The following is a 16334-nucleotide window of genomic DNA, read 5'->3' as shown; positions in this document are numbered from 1 at the left end:
GCACGCACAAATCTGACTGAGTCTAATTTCTCTCCATACAAGTGTCTTGCAGCAGAGGGCGCCGTGTAACACTCAAAATGAAACCTTCAGATGTAGTGGTGGTCACGTGCACGTTGGGTCTGCTGTGTTGGAGCTGGCAGAGCGGGGGATTGTGGGTATAATCCCCTTCGCCTGCTCTGGTCGAAATTGGGTTGAGCATGGGTTTTTCTTCTGCCTAAGTGCCTTTTCAAGTGGATGTTGTACGTTGCTTCCCTCTTAGTTAATTCCCCTTGCTGTGTTTACTTCTTTTTTTTATACCATAAGTGTGGAGAAGGGAGAGGATGAAGACATGGGTGCGATGTACGGTGTCGGGCATGTCAAAATAAAAGTTTAGACTGCGGTTTATAGCCAGTGTATCTAAATAAAAGCATTAAATGCCTTCTCTGTTGCTTCGCTACTTTCTGGGACATAACACTGCATGGGTTCTATTGGAAGTGCGTTCCCTGGCAAATGCCGCCCTGGGCGACCGCCCAACTCGCCCATATCAAAAACCGCCACAGACTATATATTGTATAATTATAATGTAAAATTGCTGTATTGAAAGCACTTTTCACCACATGCAGTCACATGCAGCTCAGACAGCCTTAAAGAAAGAAAAGGGTGAAGTCAGGGGTGGGTTGTGGCTGCTTAGCAAGTGAGGTCGGGTCAAAGGTGGGCGGTGAGAGTGGCGGTGGCGTGTAGAAGCAGGCGTCAAGGGCAGTGGTGGTACATAGAGGTGGGTGACGAGGGCGGGTAGCGCCTAAGCTGCTCACGTCTTTTTCAAGTTGGTTTTTGTCTAAAATATGTAAAACAGCTGTTTTCTCTGCCGTTATTTTTTTTTTTTTAAGAATAGCATAATGTAATACAGTAAACATCAGTTTTAAATTGATAAAAGCAAAATGTTGTTTTTTTAAACAAGAAGCTCTGTGGTTTTTTTTATAAATAGAATTCAATATTTTCCTTAGTGGAAAATTTCCATCCACAACTTTATTGTTTTCATTGAATGAACAGGTTTTCTTCATCAGACTTCCTGAATAAACATTGCTACAGATACAGGAAATGACTCTTCAGTAAATTTTCCCAGCAGCTCAAACTGATTTGACATAGTTTCCTTCTTTTCCATGACTTGTAAGGTGTAAAACAAACCAGCAATTCAAGGCGTTAAAGCTAAAAACAAGAATGTTTACCACATGCTGCTATCCCATATCAAACACAAACACATTTTTCTCTTATGTTTCTTGATCAATCCTATGCAAGACGATAGAAAGTGGCAACATTTGATCATTGCTTGAACAACGAACTCTAAAACAAGACATATAAAGCATTAAAGAGGAGCCAACTTAAAAAAACTAACACACAATCTGTTTGTACTATAGCTTCATGACAAGATCAAACCATTATCCCATAGCATAAATGTCTTCTTCACATAAACAGTGTAACCTTCGATTAAATAAAAAGGTATATTTTTTTCAATTACAATAACTCAACAAAACCAAGAAGATTCTACACCCTGTAAATTATCAATCATTCATAATTATTTTTTTTCAGTAGTGACAAGATTGGTCATCATGTTTGCCAGAGCTCAACACCTCTGAAGAGGATTATTTATGGTGCATTGCAGTAACAGAATCACATAACAATGGGATTAAAACCAATAACATTTCTGAAAAGGAACATTTTAAAGGGAAACAGAAATTGTGTTTTTATGTCAGAGGCCAATGAATCATACACAGAAATCAAGGAGGAATTTCAGGACGATGTCAACTGTAAAAATACACTGCAAGGGATAAAACCAAACTGACAAATGTGCATCTATGCTTCAGTGAATCTCCAAGGGCCTGAATGGCATGGGAATCAGCTTTTAACAGATACCAGGGGGAGGAAGAAAGGAGTCCCGTTGCGAAAGAGTTGAATTACCATTTCACTGAAGAATGAACACAAAACTTGCTGGAAGTAGAGGGGAATCACTCATCCAGTGAAGAGCGGTGTTGAAATATGGATATTTGTGAGCACTCAGACTGGTAAGGAAAGTGAGCGCTTGGAGTCCTGGCAGAGGCGTTTGACCATCATGCACCACAAAAAAACCCCAAACCTGTCCACAGAGGAAAACAGAATCAATTTTTATGGCCCCCCTGTAAACAAGTTAAATTTAAGAAGGTGTTGGTAGTAAATGAAAACTGGACACTTACAGAGTTTAGAAGCCAAGTCCTCCTCGTGCCATGGCGTAGCCCAGTTTGTTCTGGTTTCCAAGGAATGACATGGCACCCACGTATGCCTCGATGGTGATTGGTTGATTGAGGACCGTTACACCATTAGCTTTTCCAGGAGCTGGATTTCTGGCGTGAGCTTTTTCTGCTACTACCTTCAGATGATCCCTAAACTTATGGAGCTGTGGATGAGGCACATTTGTTTTAGAAAAAGTAGTCATTGTTTTTTGGTATTACAAGAACTTTATTTTTTTAACTAGAACGGGAAAACGACAGGAGGAATTCTTTTGTTTCATGTCTGAAGAAAAAATGTAATAAAATAACGAAAAGTTATTGTTGAAAAGTATGGATTAAAAATGTAATTTACACTCAATAAACAGCTAATGAAGTTAGAATAAAAATAGACACAAAATGCTTTTGAAAGTTAAAAAAATATTCTTTTGTGTTTCGTCTTTATATGTAGAATACAATTTTTTTGTATTAGTGTCATTTTCCTGCTCATCTCCTTTTTTCTGTTATTTTTGGAGGGTAGCCCCAGACTTGGATCAAACTTTATTGATCTAAAAGGAAAAATTTTAAAGTCACAAACCCAAGGAGACCAAACAGAATATTCTTCCATTTCATAACCCTTGTGCTATCTTAGATGACCCCACCCTTACATTGATGTGTTCTCCCTACCATGTCAATGGTGGATAAAGGTGGAAAGATTTCATGTAATCCATGGACACCAGTGAAGATCACAAATCATTGAAGAAAAAAGGTTCAGCGCACTGTCTAGTGGGTCTAGATGACCCAACTGCCAATGTTAAAGTGCTTAGGATAGCACAAGGGTTAAACATTCAGTCTGTGAAAGTACAACTAAAACGTCTTCATTGTTTCTCTTTTGAGAGCATCTTAACGTCACTTCAGTCTAAATATTAGTTCCATCCTATGAAGAAACTGAAGCAACTTGATTGTAAATAGTGGTGTAAAGAAGTCTTCCTTTAATGGTTGAGGAGCTTTCCTGCAAAGATTGGATCTCTATGCCGCTTTCTTGTGAAGAGTGATGATTAACAGGGTAATGTGGGGGTGATACAAATTCCTTTAAAAAAAAAAAAAGCACTCACTGTGTAGTGTAAAAAAAAAAAAAGTCAGCATTTTAGGTCTTAACCAAGCTGAGAAAACAAGTCTGAAACTTTACGAGAATCAGGATGATCCTAAAACATCCTGACAAACTTCTCAACACTGTGTGCAACAAAAGATCTGAATCTTTCGTGAAATTGTCCAACACAACAAATGGACTGGAAATGAAACTAAAAGCAACAACTGCCTAAAAATACACTTCCAGGCTTCATTAAATAAGTTTCATTTATTTAAGTGAAAAAGGGGTCTGACGACTCTGACTCAATCCCTAAAAACTCCTCTTTTGAGCTGGAGCTCTTTAACTTAAGTAGGGATGAATATCTTCTCATGTTTTTTTTTATCAGTTATGTCTAGCCCCGGACCAGTACGCTCCCACCACTATGTCTGACTATTACTATTAGAGGTGTAATGATGAATCAATTTGAAATCTCTTTGGTGGAAAATGGCTCCTATTGTGGTTCTCTGGAATTCCACTTCTGTACAAAAGACCGTCGTAATCTTTTCAGATACATCAGGAACTTTGTTGCAGATGACAGCATGATCTGTTTTTTAGAAAACTTTTATCTGCCTGTCTTCTTTTAAAGCCATTTCTTGAACTAGCAGATATGTTTGTAGTCAGATGTCCGAGTATTGTAGATTTCTTTTGTGTGACTGTAGAATTTGTTGATCTGAATGACCTGTTTGTGAGTTCAGACATCAATTGTTGCAATTTATGTTTTTTTTATTGTCTACCCGAGACCTTTACTACATTATTTTATATTAACTGGTATTATTGTAGACAATGCTTTGTCATACAGGAGTAACTATTTAGCTTGTTGCCCACAGAGTTATTTTTATTTTGAAAATGCTTTTCTAGGTGTGTGAATCAAGACTGAAAAGAAAACTAGATCAGTTAAAAGATTTGATGACAGGCTAAAGTTAATTTACACGTTTTTTTTTTCTGTCTAAAAGCCTCGGGGGCTTTCACATGTCAACTATAATTTGCACGTAACCTAGAAAAAGATAATGATCTAGTTTTAAAACCTGTACAGAGGTTTGCAGTTTGATTGCAGGTTTTGGGTGTTTTCTTAATTTATTTGGAGCAGAGGTTCTCAACCGTTGCCTTTAAGTCCCACTGCCCTGCATGTTTTTCGTGCTTCTCAACACACCTTTTTAAGAAGAAAAAAACAGTGATTTACTTTCAGACTTGAAAGGGAAACATGTAAGACATGCAGGGCAGTGGTATTTTGAGGAGCAGGACTGAGGAACGCTGATCCAGAACATCCAGGTGTGCCTCAGTTCTCAGTAATAAAAATTTACACGGAAATGAAATCTGACAGCAAATTCCAGGTAACATGTCTGTCTCATGACTCATGAGACCACACTATAAAACTCTCAACCTGCCTCTTCTTGACGGAATAGTTGCAAAAACAATGTTCAGAGCTGAGAATGTGTTCATTTTTCAAAGTTCCGAGTAAAAATCAGCAGAAAAACAGCTGCTTCTAATCTGTTTCTTGAGTACTTCTGAGAAATCTGATTCTTTGACTTGATAGAAGTGTTCAAAGTCTTCAGAACAAAAACCTGCAGAAGAAGCACAGTCACGTTACAGCAACACATATGCTTACATCACAGAGAGAGGCAAAGGTGTCGTTGATGCTTGACACTGGGTGGGAAATCAAGGTGGTGTAGGGGAAGTCGACTGAAAAGGGGTTCCACTTGGAGGTGAAGGAGGGATCTCTCATCCGGTCCCAATAAATGCGCAAACCTTCCCCTTCTCTCCTGCAAACACAACAACACAAAGCTTTTCACCACTGCGACATCTGACTCGAGTGACAACACTGTCAGCTTGGCAGAGACGGATTACATCACCGACAGCTCTTTTCAGGCTTGCATATCCACCCTTAGTAATTTATGATTCTATACTTTTGTTTTTTAACTAATGTTTCATTCTTGTAACTGTGTTTTATAATTGTTTTTCATCTGTAAGGCGACCTTGGGTGTCCAGAAAGGCGCCATATAAATACAATTCATTATTAGGTTGATATAGTAATTTGGCAACCGCTGCCCTGCCTACTGATCATTTCACCTGTTGGGATACCTCTATCATCATGGTGGTAAGGTATATTAATTAGATGTGAATAAATTATGTTGTTAGAAATACCCGCTCTGCTGCTCTAGTCCACACACCGTGCTTTACAGTGAGAACTGCTGTAATTCATTATGCAAAGCTCTTGATCCCATTGAGTTGACAGCATTATGCAGCTGTAGCAGATACATGCCACAGACCATCCATTCCACCACCTCTCAGAGGTTAGATGACCATTTGCTGATTATGGAGGTAATAGTGGAAATGCTCAGCGGAAAACAAACAGACTGTGATATTTCAGATCTCTAAAGCCCAATTTAGCCTTTTTGTCTTGAGCTTTACTGAACTCACGCAATCATTGACTTGAGAGCCCTGCCTGCAAATACAGCGGGCTCCGTCCCACATCTCCGGCGTCAAAGTGCTGACCAAAGCTGGACCATCACGCTCCACTGTGTTCAGAGACAATCCTCAAACTCTGTAAGCAACACAGGTGGGCGAGGCCATCCAGCTGAAGAGGGAAGCAGGAGAATAGATCAAGCGAAACACCGCTTTTGCCTTTTACTGAGGTTGTGATGTGCTGGTAGGTCTCACTTGAAGCAGGGCCAATACTTCACTGTGGCAAGCCCCTGGGGTATACGAGGTCTGTCAGAGATTATCCGTCCAGTTTATAATATATCAGGTACGTACTTTCTTGTTGTTGACTCTTCATAATCAGATTCTCAGATTCAGGCTGGACAACATTTTTACAAAGCAATTGAGTGATGTAGCCTCACTACAAAAACACAGAGTCTGGGGTCCATGGCTGCTGGTGGTATAATGGTGTGGAAGAATTCTTAGAATGTTTCAGGGCTTCTTATAACTGACTGGGATCACAGATAAGGAGACATTTCTATAAGATGGCTGGCCTAGAAGTATGTTAGCAAAGCATGAAACAAAAAGCCAATATTCTATGCCAGAAATGAACAATTAATGTTGGGTGATCCCATGTTTACCAGGATTAGAGGTAATTATGGGGCACTGATTATGTTTTTGTTCTGCTGTTGTTCTGTCTATTTATTTTTAAAGTAAACACAGTAGGAGTTACAGGAAAAGCCCCCAGGTCACATCTTTTCTCAGTCTGATGAAACCTCAGAACACTGAGAGCAAACACACTTTGCAGATCCCCTGTTTGAACCGATGTTGATGCTGATCTGCACACCATGACGATACTGTCTTTGTAGTTATCAGTTTACAGAGAGCCCATCAAACTCGGTCTGAGGCAGTGATTTGTCAAACGGTGATGAACAGTTTTTTTCCATCTATGTTTAAAGGGTCACAGAGAGTCTGGTACGAGATATAGCGTAGAAAATCTTCACACATAAGCCAAATTCTTAAAGAAAAGGGCATATTTTTTTACATTTAATTTAAAATTTTTTTTAAACAAAATTAAGTTTAAAAACTGGATTTTTACTACTGCAAAACTTCAACCATGAGAAATAATGGAGTTTTGTTCATAGAAAGGAAAGGTCTTTTTCACATTAAAAAATTAAAAAGTCGTTTATGAAACACTTTGCCAAAAATTTGTAATTTTTCTCAACAGTAATCATTAAGCAACTGACACACCAGAAAAATGACACACATTCAAGAACCCTTGAACACATCTTTTGCCCACGGTGTTCACACTATGCAATCAGGGAGGGGCTTCTTTTTCTTTTTCTACTGTTCATCCCCGCAGGTTCGCCACCTACAGTTGGAACAGGCTTGGTGAGAAACATGAAAGCGATGCAAATCTTGCTCGAGGCTTTTTATATTGCAGCCTTTTTCCGGTATATGAAAGATTTGAAGTCATATACAAACCGCAAATATTAATATCTCCTCCATGGTTAATGTTCAAACAGTCGGCACCTCCATGAATTAAAGGGGACGTCATCCATACCTCATTACCAAGTACCTGATTGGTCCAAGTTCAACCTGGCTTAACTTATGATACACGTTTAATGGCCGTGCGTTAAATGACCACATGTTTTGTTTGTAGAGCCCAAGAACGTTCTTAGAAATCTGTGTAGCTATACGTAAACACTAGAATTTTTAACGCAGAAGTCCGAAACGCGCAATGACATACTTCTCATGGGAATGGGCGCTTGGACATGTGTTGTTTAGGGCGGTGTGTATGTAGCTTTATAGTGAAGGCCACAAAAAGTAACAAATTTAAGGTTTTATTAAGATAAACTCTTTTCCAGAGTTTAAATATTAATTATTACATAATGTAGGTATTTAATGTAAAAGGTCTATTCACACCACACTGGCAATCATACTAATATTTACCAGTGTAGACTAATGACATAAAAAAACAGTTAAATAGCTTGTAAACTAAAGAAGATTATAAATAGTATTTTTGTTGTTCTTTTTTTGTTTAATGTTTAGTTCATTACTTCTAGATCAAAATGCGTTTCCTATGCCTTCACAGAAAACACAGCATATGTTTATTATTATTTTCATGATATTCAGCTTTACTCAGGTAATTAATCAGGCATCTGGATTCAACCAAACTACAATATCTGAAATATATAAAAGTCTGAAGGAAAACATATTTTCCTTTAACTTAAAGGGCTTATATAAGGCAAAATGCACTTTTTTGAGCTTTTAAGTGTATTACAATTTTCATTTCTCACGAAAAAAAACCCAGAAGCAGTATTTTGATCTGTTGACGCAGAACGCTTTCCTTTTAGATACACAATATTCACATCCATCTTTGTAAAATTTCGGATGTTGCTTGTTTTCGTGGATGAAACGCAGACAGGCTGCCGTGGCCGGCTGCATGTTGACATCCTGAAATGGGCGGCACCCACTATACCTCAGTGATCGAGTCATCTTACTTCTGGGATGGAAAATTAGCTGCAAAAATAATTCATATTTCATTCAACAAAAACGTAATGTGTTCCAAAGGTTACTATAAAAAGCTTAAGAATAGCACGACATAGGCTACAAACAAACTTGCTAAACTTTTTTTTCTTGCACCTGTGAGATATTACGAAAGCAGGAACCTCCTGTCCCAGTGACCCAGCAGAATTAGCTCATGTTTTCCTACTTCTAGATTTTCATTCCCTATTGCATACTCAACTGTGGTAATTACAGTATTGGAATGGTTCTTTTGAAACCTGTTGATGCATTTTTGGACCTATTGTTGCTGTTGCTTCCTTTGTACCAGCAACAGCAACTTGACCTGACCTTGAATGGGGATTGCTGATTTAGAAACAAACAACATTTTTCCCCTAACCTTTTGTTGGCCAAAAATACATTTTTTTGCACAACAAGACATTGTTCTAACATTTGCACTCAACAAATCTAAGCCTAAACCTAAGTAGATGACTTGTGTCAGGGGTTGCCGAACTTTGATTGACAACAGCAGTCCCAGATCATAATACTACCGCCTCAGGCTGCAAAGAAGGCCTTCTCCGCTACCTTGATTCCTCTTTGCACTCCACCTATTGAGTGCAAACGATTTCCCAACCGTTTTCTGATTTTTTTAAATGATCCGTTATGCTGATGTGTTTGTTTTACCAAGTGCCTTGTGCAACAGGACACTTCCTGCCCAACAGAATAAAACGCCTAAGGCTAAACAATAGCAGTGTGGCTGCTGATATGTCACGGTCGCAGGGAGGGGCTGCATTATAATGCAGTTATCCTGCCCTGTTTACACAAGTACTTTAAGAATAACAATGATGCTGCTGAACATTTTGTGGACCCTCGAGAGAAAAAAAAAAGTAGTACAGTGCAAGGAGCACAGGTGGGACAAAAACCCAAATAAAATAAAAAAAACCTGACACAAAAGGACAGCCCTACCTCCAAGACCGATTATGTTTCAGCAAAAAGGAGTAAGGATGGTGGAGTTACGTATGTACACACTGCCCTTTGTGAGAGCACACTGTTATTGCTGTAGAATAAATGGGGATATGAAAAAAGCTTAAGTGAATTCCACAGGTAAGCTATCACTCAGAGGGGAACCAGCCCAAACAGGTAGCATGGGGCTGGGCTTTTCAGCCAGAGGCTTTTGGTGGTTTTTACTGTCTTTATGAGTCAGAGCTGGAGTGTGGACTTTCACTGTGAATCACGTTAAAATAGTCATCAAACTGCAGAAACAGAGGAGGAAGGTTTAACTTGGATTGCTTCAAACACGGTCCAACTGGGAGAAAGCCATCCTCTCCTGACCTTTGCAACTTTTGAAAACAGAATCCACACACGGAGAGAAAAACCTGGCTCTAATTTCCGCTTGACAAATATTCTTCACTGGGCTTTCAATTCCTTTGGACTCAAGTCAACACACAAGATAAATATCAAGCCAAGTTTCAGTTGTCATGGAAAGTGTCCCTCATTGTCTCAAGGTGCACAAACAAAATGATGCGATTGCTCAACAGAGCCTGCAGGTTTGTCAGCCATCCATAAATGTGTCCATCTAACATTTAATACATAAAAAGCTTTGAACAAGAGGGATAAGAAGGTGGAGTGGCAGAAAGAAAAACAAAACCAAAGATAAGGAGCTGCATTCACTTGAAACCATTTGTAAAGTCTTATAACAAGAGCTGCAAAATTGAGCTCATTTGTAAAAAAAATAATAATAAAAAGAGCACGAACAAACTCTTGATTAAGTCTTTAGTGATCATCAGAAAAGGTTTTGTTCTTGAAGTTAGACAAATGGTCTCAGATTTGCTTCACCTTAACTCCTTCTGTAAAATGAAACCAAGCTACTTACACAACATCTGAGGCCTCCAACTTGTCAATGTGTATATTATTGCTGCGGGCTGCTGGCAAACAGTTCTGCACATTGAAAAAGTAAAGTTCTCAAGCTGGAGGCTCTACCATTGAAAGAGAATCAGAGCAGCATCACAGTAAACAGCAGGACTATGTTGATGTTTGTTGATTCATGTTATTCACTGCAGCAGGAGAAGCTCGTTTTTTCACTTTGTAATTGTTTCTCATCACTTCTGGACCAACAGTAAAACCCGACTTGCCTTACAGGTTAAACAACAACATCTATTATTACTGCGTTGTTTTTCGGATGCATTTTTTTTTTTTTTTTTTTTTGCGTTCACAGAAAAAAAGTCAAGTCTTTTTATTAAACCCTTGTCTGAATTTTGAAAAGATTGGAGTCAAAGGTCCGAGCTGTCAGTTCCCACTCCAATATGTCATCTGACCTCCACCTACAGTCATAAACTGTGGGTAGGAGGATGGAAAGGTGAGCTTCAATCCCCCAAGGAAAACTGAAGAACTGTTGAGTTAAGTGGATTTTCGTTACGTACTTTTAATCATCTTGATTTTTTCAAATCTGCCAAAAAAAAGAAATATTTATTGAACTGTCAAACCTTTTTTTAAACACTTCTGCCAAAAGCGTATATGTCTTACGTTTGGTTGAAAACCAGTCTTACTGTAATATTTCAATAAATATTGGAATTCTAAAAAGTTAAAAAAAGCATGTGTCAATGTGCCAAACTCAAAAAGGAAACACTGTCAAATTTAAAATTAAACCAATTAACCTCAATGCAAAAAAGAAAGGACTATGAGTCGGATGTGGTGTTGAAATTGTTAAAAGTGCAAAGGTATTTCATACTGACATCAGCTTTGTTCCTTTAAAGTCTTTAAGTAGCTGACTGCTGAGTCACAGAAGTGCAAAAGCATAATGAAATCGAACACCTTTATACTCCGACGGTCTGGATGTAACTTTTTGTCTTTGCTCTGGAGCACAAAGTCAGCGCTGATCTGGAAATACTTGTGAAAGTTCAACCAGGAGAAGTAAAAGTGAAGATGGTTGGACTTTTCTTTGCTTTTGTTTCATGCTACAGTTGTGCTGTTATTTTATAATACTGACAGACAGAAAGCCATCCCACAAGTGTACCATCATCTGTTGATAAATGATCAGTTTAAAAAGTCATGGCATAAATACATTCTAAAACAATCAAATATTGACATAATGTTTTCTTCTATTGAACAACAATTCATTTGTTAATATACTATTTTCTAAAATGTTTTACTGCCTAAAATGCAATGAAAATTAAATTGAGTCAAAGCAAATGAAAATACCACTATTTGAAATTGAAAATATTTTTACATAACTTTGAAAATACTAAATGCTAAGTGTGCATAAATTTTTGTGTTTTCTGCTCCAATTCTTTTTATATTTGTAAAAAAATAAAAACTGACTTTAAAAAGTACGTTAGGAAATAACATCATTCTGCAATTTATTTGACTTGAAATTGAAGATTTTGTACATTTTATTTATTTTTATTATAACAAAACAATAAAAGATACATTATACTTTCATGTTTAAAGATTTTTGTCAAGTTGTAGTTTATAACAAGTACTTTTGTTATCGTAAATGTGCAGACTGACTTTTATGCCTTAAATGGATAAAGATAGATAGAAAATAGATAGAAAATAAAAAAGAAAAATTCGTAACTATTCAAATAATTCACATGACTTTTTTTCCAAGAAGTTAAGAAATAATGGTTTAAGCTGAAGAGCTACCTTTTTTTATGGAAAGAAAACTATACTCTTAAAACACTTTGGTTATTTTTTCAACTTACGGTAAATTTTGGAATTTCCTGTTAGGATATATTGAGCATTACCAGTTTTAGTGGTTTCATTTTTTTTTTACCGAGCTTTGTTTTTCTTGAGTTAAAATAACCCAGTTTTTTTTTTCTTCAGCGTTGGGTTAAAAACAACCCAACCTGGACTATTTCTAACTATGGCATTTTAAGAGTGTACGACTTCAGCATTATATGAATAAATATGTTGAAATTGCGGAGCCATGTAAAACAATTACTATAAAATGCAGAACTCTTCATCTTGATAGGTTTCTATTGTTTAATCCTAGTTTAACATTCATTCAATAATGAAAAAGCTTTTTCTTCCACTTTTTGACATCTCTGATAAGAATTTTTCCCAGAACACCTTTCTGTCTCTTTGCATTTGTAGCATTAAAAGTCCACTGAACACTTTCTGCGTGACAGAAGTTTAATCACATTGATTGTGATTTTCCGAGAAGCTGCTCTGTACTGACTCACTGCCCTCTACTGTTTAAATGCAGCTTTGTTGTGTAAAGGTGTGGCCATAATGTTGATGAATGAGAGCAAATTTGGTGTAGAGCAACCTTCAAAATGAATGAAAGCCGAACACATACCAGCCTGTAAAACCAAGTCCAGCTTCACGTGTTTGGAACAGTTGACCAAAAAATAAAGGGCTACATTATGGTTGATCCGACCTCTATAGGCAGAAGATGGGGGCTTTCTTCCCACTGATTTTCTGAGCTTTGAATCCAAAACCTTTCAGATCCAAACAGAAGACAGCAGCGCTTGGATCCTTTCCTGGCCTCATAAATTCATGCGCTCCTCACAGCTGCAGCTGAAGGCATCTTAGGAGCCGTTTCTCAAAACCTCCACGACCAACACTTCCAGGCAAGAAAATCTTACTAAAGACAGAAAAATGTAGATGCTGGACTTGGTAATTAAATCATCTAGACACTTTCAAAAGTAAAAAAATATTTCTTTAAAAATGCTGAAAAGACAACCCAACTAATGGTGGCTAAAAAATACTAATGTTGATCAGCAGCACAGCTGTAGGAGTCTTACCCGATCTTATCAAAACTGAGACGTAAATGTTGGTTTTAGCCTCTAAATAGAAATTAAACGGGCAAAATATGAAAGTAGATTGAAAAGTGCTAAAAGTGGAGGCGTGGTGCAGAGGGCAGAGAAGCATCATCAGTCAATAAGGTTGGTGTTTTTGTTTCCAGGTAACAAATGACCCCATGACATCACATATGGTGTTGTCAGGTAACACAGGTGAGCCCTCCAAACAACATGTAGGGAAAAAAAAATCTCTGATTGAATTAAGTTTCATTCATCTTACCGTTTCTGGGATGAACTATCCTTCGTCTTTCTTGCTTTTGTCTTAAACCTTTTACTCTTTTTTTATCTTGCCAGGATTTCAGGCCTCATTCCAGACGTTACCTGAGCTTTGGAAGATTCAATGTGCTGCTCCCATTTGCAAACAACTTTCCTGTTGGCATAGCTACCAACCATAACAAATTTTCAAAAGTGCCAGAAGTAACAGCCAGAATTGCTCTGACGACAAAGGCCGGAGGGAGAAAAATATAAACTCCTTGTATCATCACTTCAACTTCTTCAAACCATTTCGCAAGTTTTTTTTACAAGAATTGTAAAAGCACAAAGAAAAATAAGAAAAATGTAAACGCGTGATTTGGACACAGCAAAAGCAAAGTTTCTGTTCTGATTTGTTGCTTACTGAAGGGTTTTACAGCTAAATTCCCCACAAACCTAAATTCACACCGGCCTTGGCAACATGCGTTGAAGCAGCCACCCCCAATGAAAAGTCGATGGAAACGTGTAAAAATGGGCTTTTCGGGCTTCCGCATTCAAAACTCTTACGTGGCGCAACAGAGGTTTTAATTTTGTTTTGTTTCTCTACGTACAAAATGGGTGGCCATTTAACGCACACTGAAAGCTAAACCAGTTGAACTTTGACCAATCAGGGACTCAGATGTGGTAGTGACGTATGGGTAGCGTCCTCATTCATTCACAGAAGTGCAAGCTGTTTAAAAATCAATCATTAAGGAGTAATTAATAATCACGGTTTGTGCCCCTTAAAATTGTACGACACCAAGTCTTTCATTTATCGGAATAGAGCAGCGAAGGAAAAAGCCTGAAGCAAGATTCACGAGATTTGCACCAGGTCAACACTTCGCTCCAAGCCTCCTTCAACTGTAGGTACATGCACTGGTACTGAGTAGCGACAGTCCAGTGTGTATGGAAGCGTTTCTGTAGCATAATTAAAAATAAAAGTCAAAACCAGAAATGCTTTTTCATTTTCAAAATGAAGCTGCATTTGTTGATTCATAATTAAAATGAAAAAGCAATCCGCCAAAATGCTTTTTCATTTCCTTCTTCAACACCGCTTAATCTGTCACTCAATTAAAATGATAAAGAAAATTGGATTTGACATTTCATTTTCAAAAAGTTCTCTGGTAAATGGGTAGCAAAATTCATTTAGAAATGTAAAATTTGACAATTAAAATGAATTAACAGAAATGCTTTTTCATTTTCAAAATGTAACTGCATAAAATGACTCAAAATTAAAATGAAAAATAAATACTTCAAAATGCTTTTTCCCTTTCTACTTAAAAACCGCTTATTGTGTGTCATATTAAATTAAAAGGAAAATGCAAAGAGGGGATTGCATTTGCGTTTTCACATCCACCCTGCGAATAGTGTTGCATAATTAAATTGGACTTAGCATTTCCAGAGGGGAGGCGGGGCGATGGCATCAATGTTATCTCAGTGTGTCTGGCTGCTAAGAGGCACAGACACTAGGAGCAGTGTGGCCAGGCTTGTAGTCTTGTGTTAGCGGCAGAGGAGAGGGCTTTGTGACGGTTGTGCTCTCCTGATGAATGTACACAGTTTCTCGGGACTTCGTAGCAGCATTTCCGCCTTGTGCGGTCCGGAGTTTGGGACCACAGCCTCCTTCTGGAGCCCTGCTGTCCGCACGGTTCGAAGCTTCTCCCTCGGACTAGCTTTGTTTTCGGACGGCGCTAAACCCGGCCCGCTAGCCTAGAGACAAAGGTTGTCCGGGGAAGCTTCGAAGCGCAGGAGGAGGAAATGCTGCTTAAAGACCTGAGAAACTCTCAAATATCATATGAATTTGTGTTTCCAGTGGTGTCCAGGACAAAATAAAGGCTGATGTTATTCCCACAAATTTAAATCCAAGTTTTTCATAGCTGGATTTGCCGCCTGGAGTTTTCATCCATGGCTGATGTTTTTAGCACCAATTAACCTAATGCTAACGCTTCTTTCGGGTCCTTGCAGCCAAGAAAAAAGCTCTGACCGCACAGATTTAAAACATTATGAGCGAGCAGACCCTTAATAGTAATCATAACAGCAATAACAGCACATTTAGAAGATAGTCTCCTGCAGCGTGGCGCTGATTTTGCTGTTCGATGACCGCTGGAGCCCCACCAACAGCTCCAGCAGATTTCGCCATGTTAAACGTTTGCTGGTTGGACCAACATGTATCTTTTGGAGCTACACAGCCACGGATCCGTGCTTTTATTACTGTATTACTATCTTGGATGTCAATGTGTGGGAATTACATCAGCCTTTATTTTGTCTGGACACCACTGGAAACACAAATTCATATGATCATTTAGAGTTTTACAGATCTGCGTAGCAGCACTTCTGCCTTCGGTGATCCGGCTGCCGGTCCGAAGATAAAGCTAGTCGTCCGGGGGAAAGTTTCGACGAACCGCGGTGCGTCCAAAAGAGGACCACAGAAGGTGGAAATGCTGCTACGTAGTCCTGAGAAGCTGTGTACATTCATCAGGAGAGCACAACTGTCACAAAGCCCTCTTCTCTGCCGCTAACACAAAGCTACAAGCCTGGCCGCACTGCTCCTAGCATGTGTTTCTTAGCAGCCGGACACACAGAGATAGCACTGACGTCATCGCCCCGCCTCCCCTCTGGAAATGCTAAGTCCAATTGAAATATGTGACACTATTCGCAGGGTGGATGTTAATATGAAAATGCAATCCTCTCTTTGCATTTTCGTTTTAATTATGACACAGAATAAGCGTTTTTTAAGTAGGAAATGAAAAAGCATTTTGAAGTATTGATTTTTCATTTTAATTTTGAGTCATTTGATGCAGTTACATTTTGAAAATGAAAAAGCATTTCTGTGAATCCATTTAATTGTCAAATTAGACATTTCTAAATGAATTTTGCTACACATTTACCAGAGAACTTTTTGAAAATGAAATGTCAAATACCATTTTCACTATCATTTTAATAAAATAATGTGTTGAGGAAGAAAAGAAAAAAGCATTTTGTCTAATTGCTTTTTCATTATAATTATGAGTCAACAAACATCTGCTTCTCTGAACT

General features: G+C 38.2%; 1 protein-coding gene across 1 annotated transcript in view; it reads right to left on the bottom strand.

Moving 5' to 3' along the window:
* Window positions 1–973: 973 nt before the first annotated feature.
* tprg1 (tumor protein p63 regulated 1) overlaps window positions 974–16334 on the bottom strand; it is a 31489-nt gene continuing 16128 nt past the window's right edge. The window contains exons 5-7 of the mRNA XM_004068296.5: window positions 4952–5105; window positions 2208–2407; window positions 974–2110 (exon numbers count right to left, since the gene is read on the bottom strand). Coding sequence (XP_004068344.1) covers window positions 2213–2407; window positions 4952–5105 — 349 coding nt within the window. The 3' untranslated portion in view covers window positions 974–2110; window positions 2208–2212. The remainder of the gene's footprint in view (window positions 2111–2207; window positions 2408–4951; window positions 5106–16334) is intronic.

The sequence above is a fragment of the Oryzias latipes genome, chromosome 4 (assembly GCF_053564925.1).
Source record: "Oryzias latipes strain Hd-rR chromosome 4, Olatipes_Hd-rR_3.1".
Classification (NCBI taxonomy): Eukaryota; Metazoa; Chordata; class Actinopteri; order Beloniformes; family Adrianichthyidae; genus Oryzias; species Oryzias latipes.
This window is presented reverse-complemented; position numbering and strand designations above follow the sequence as displayed.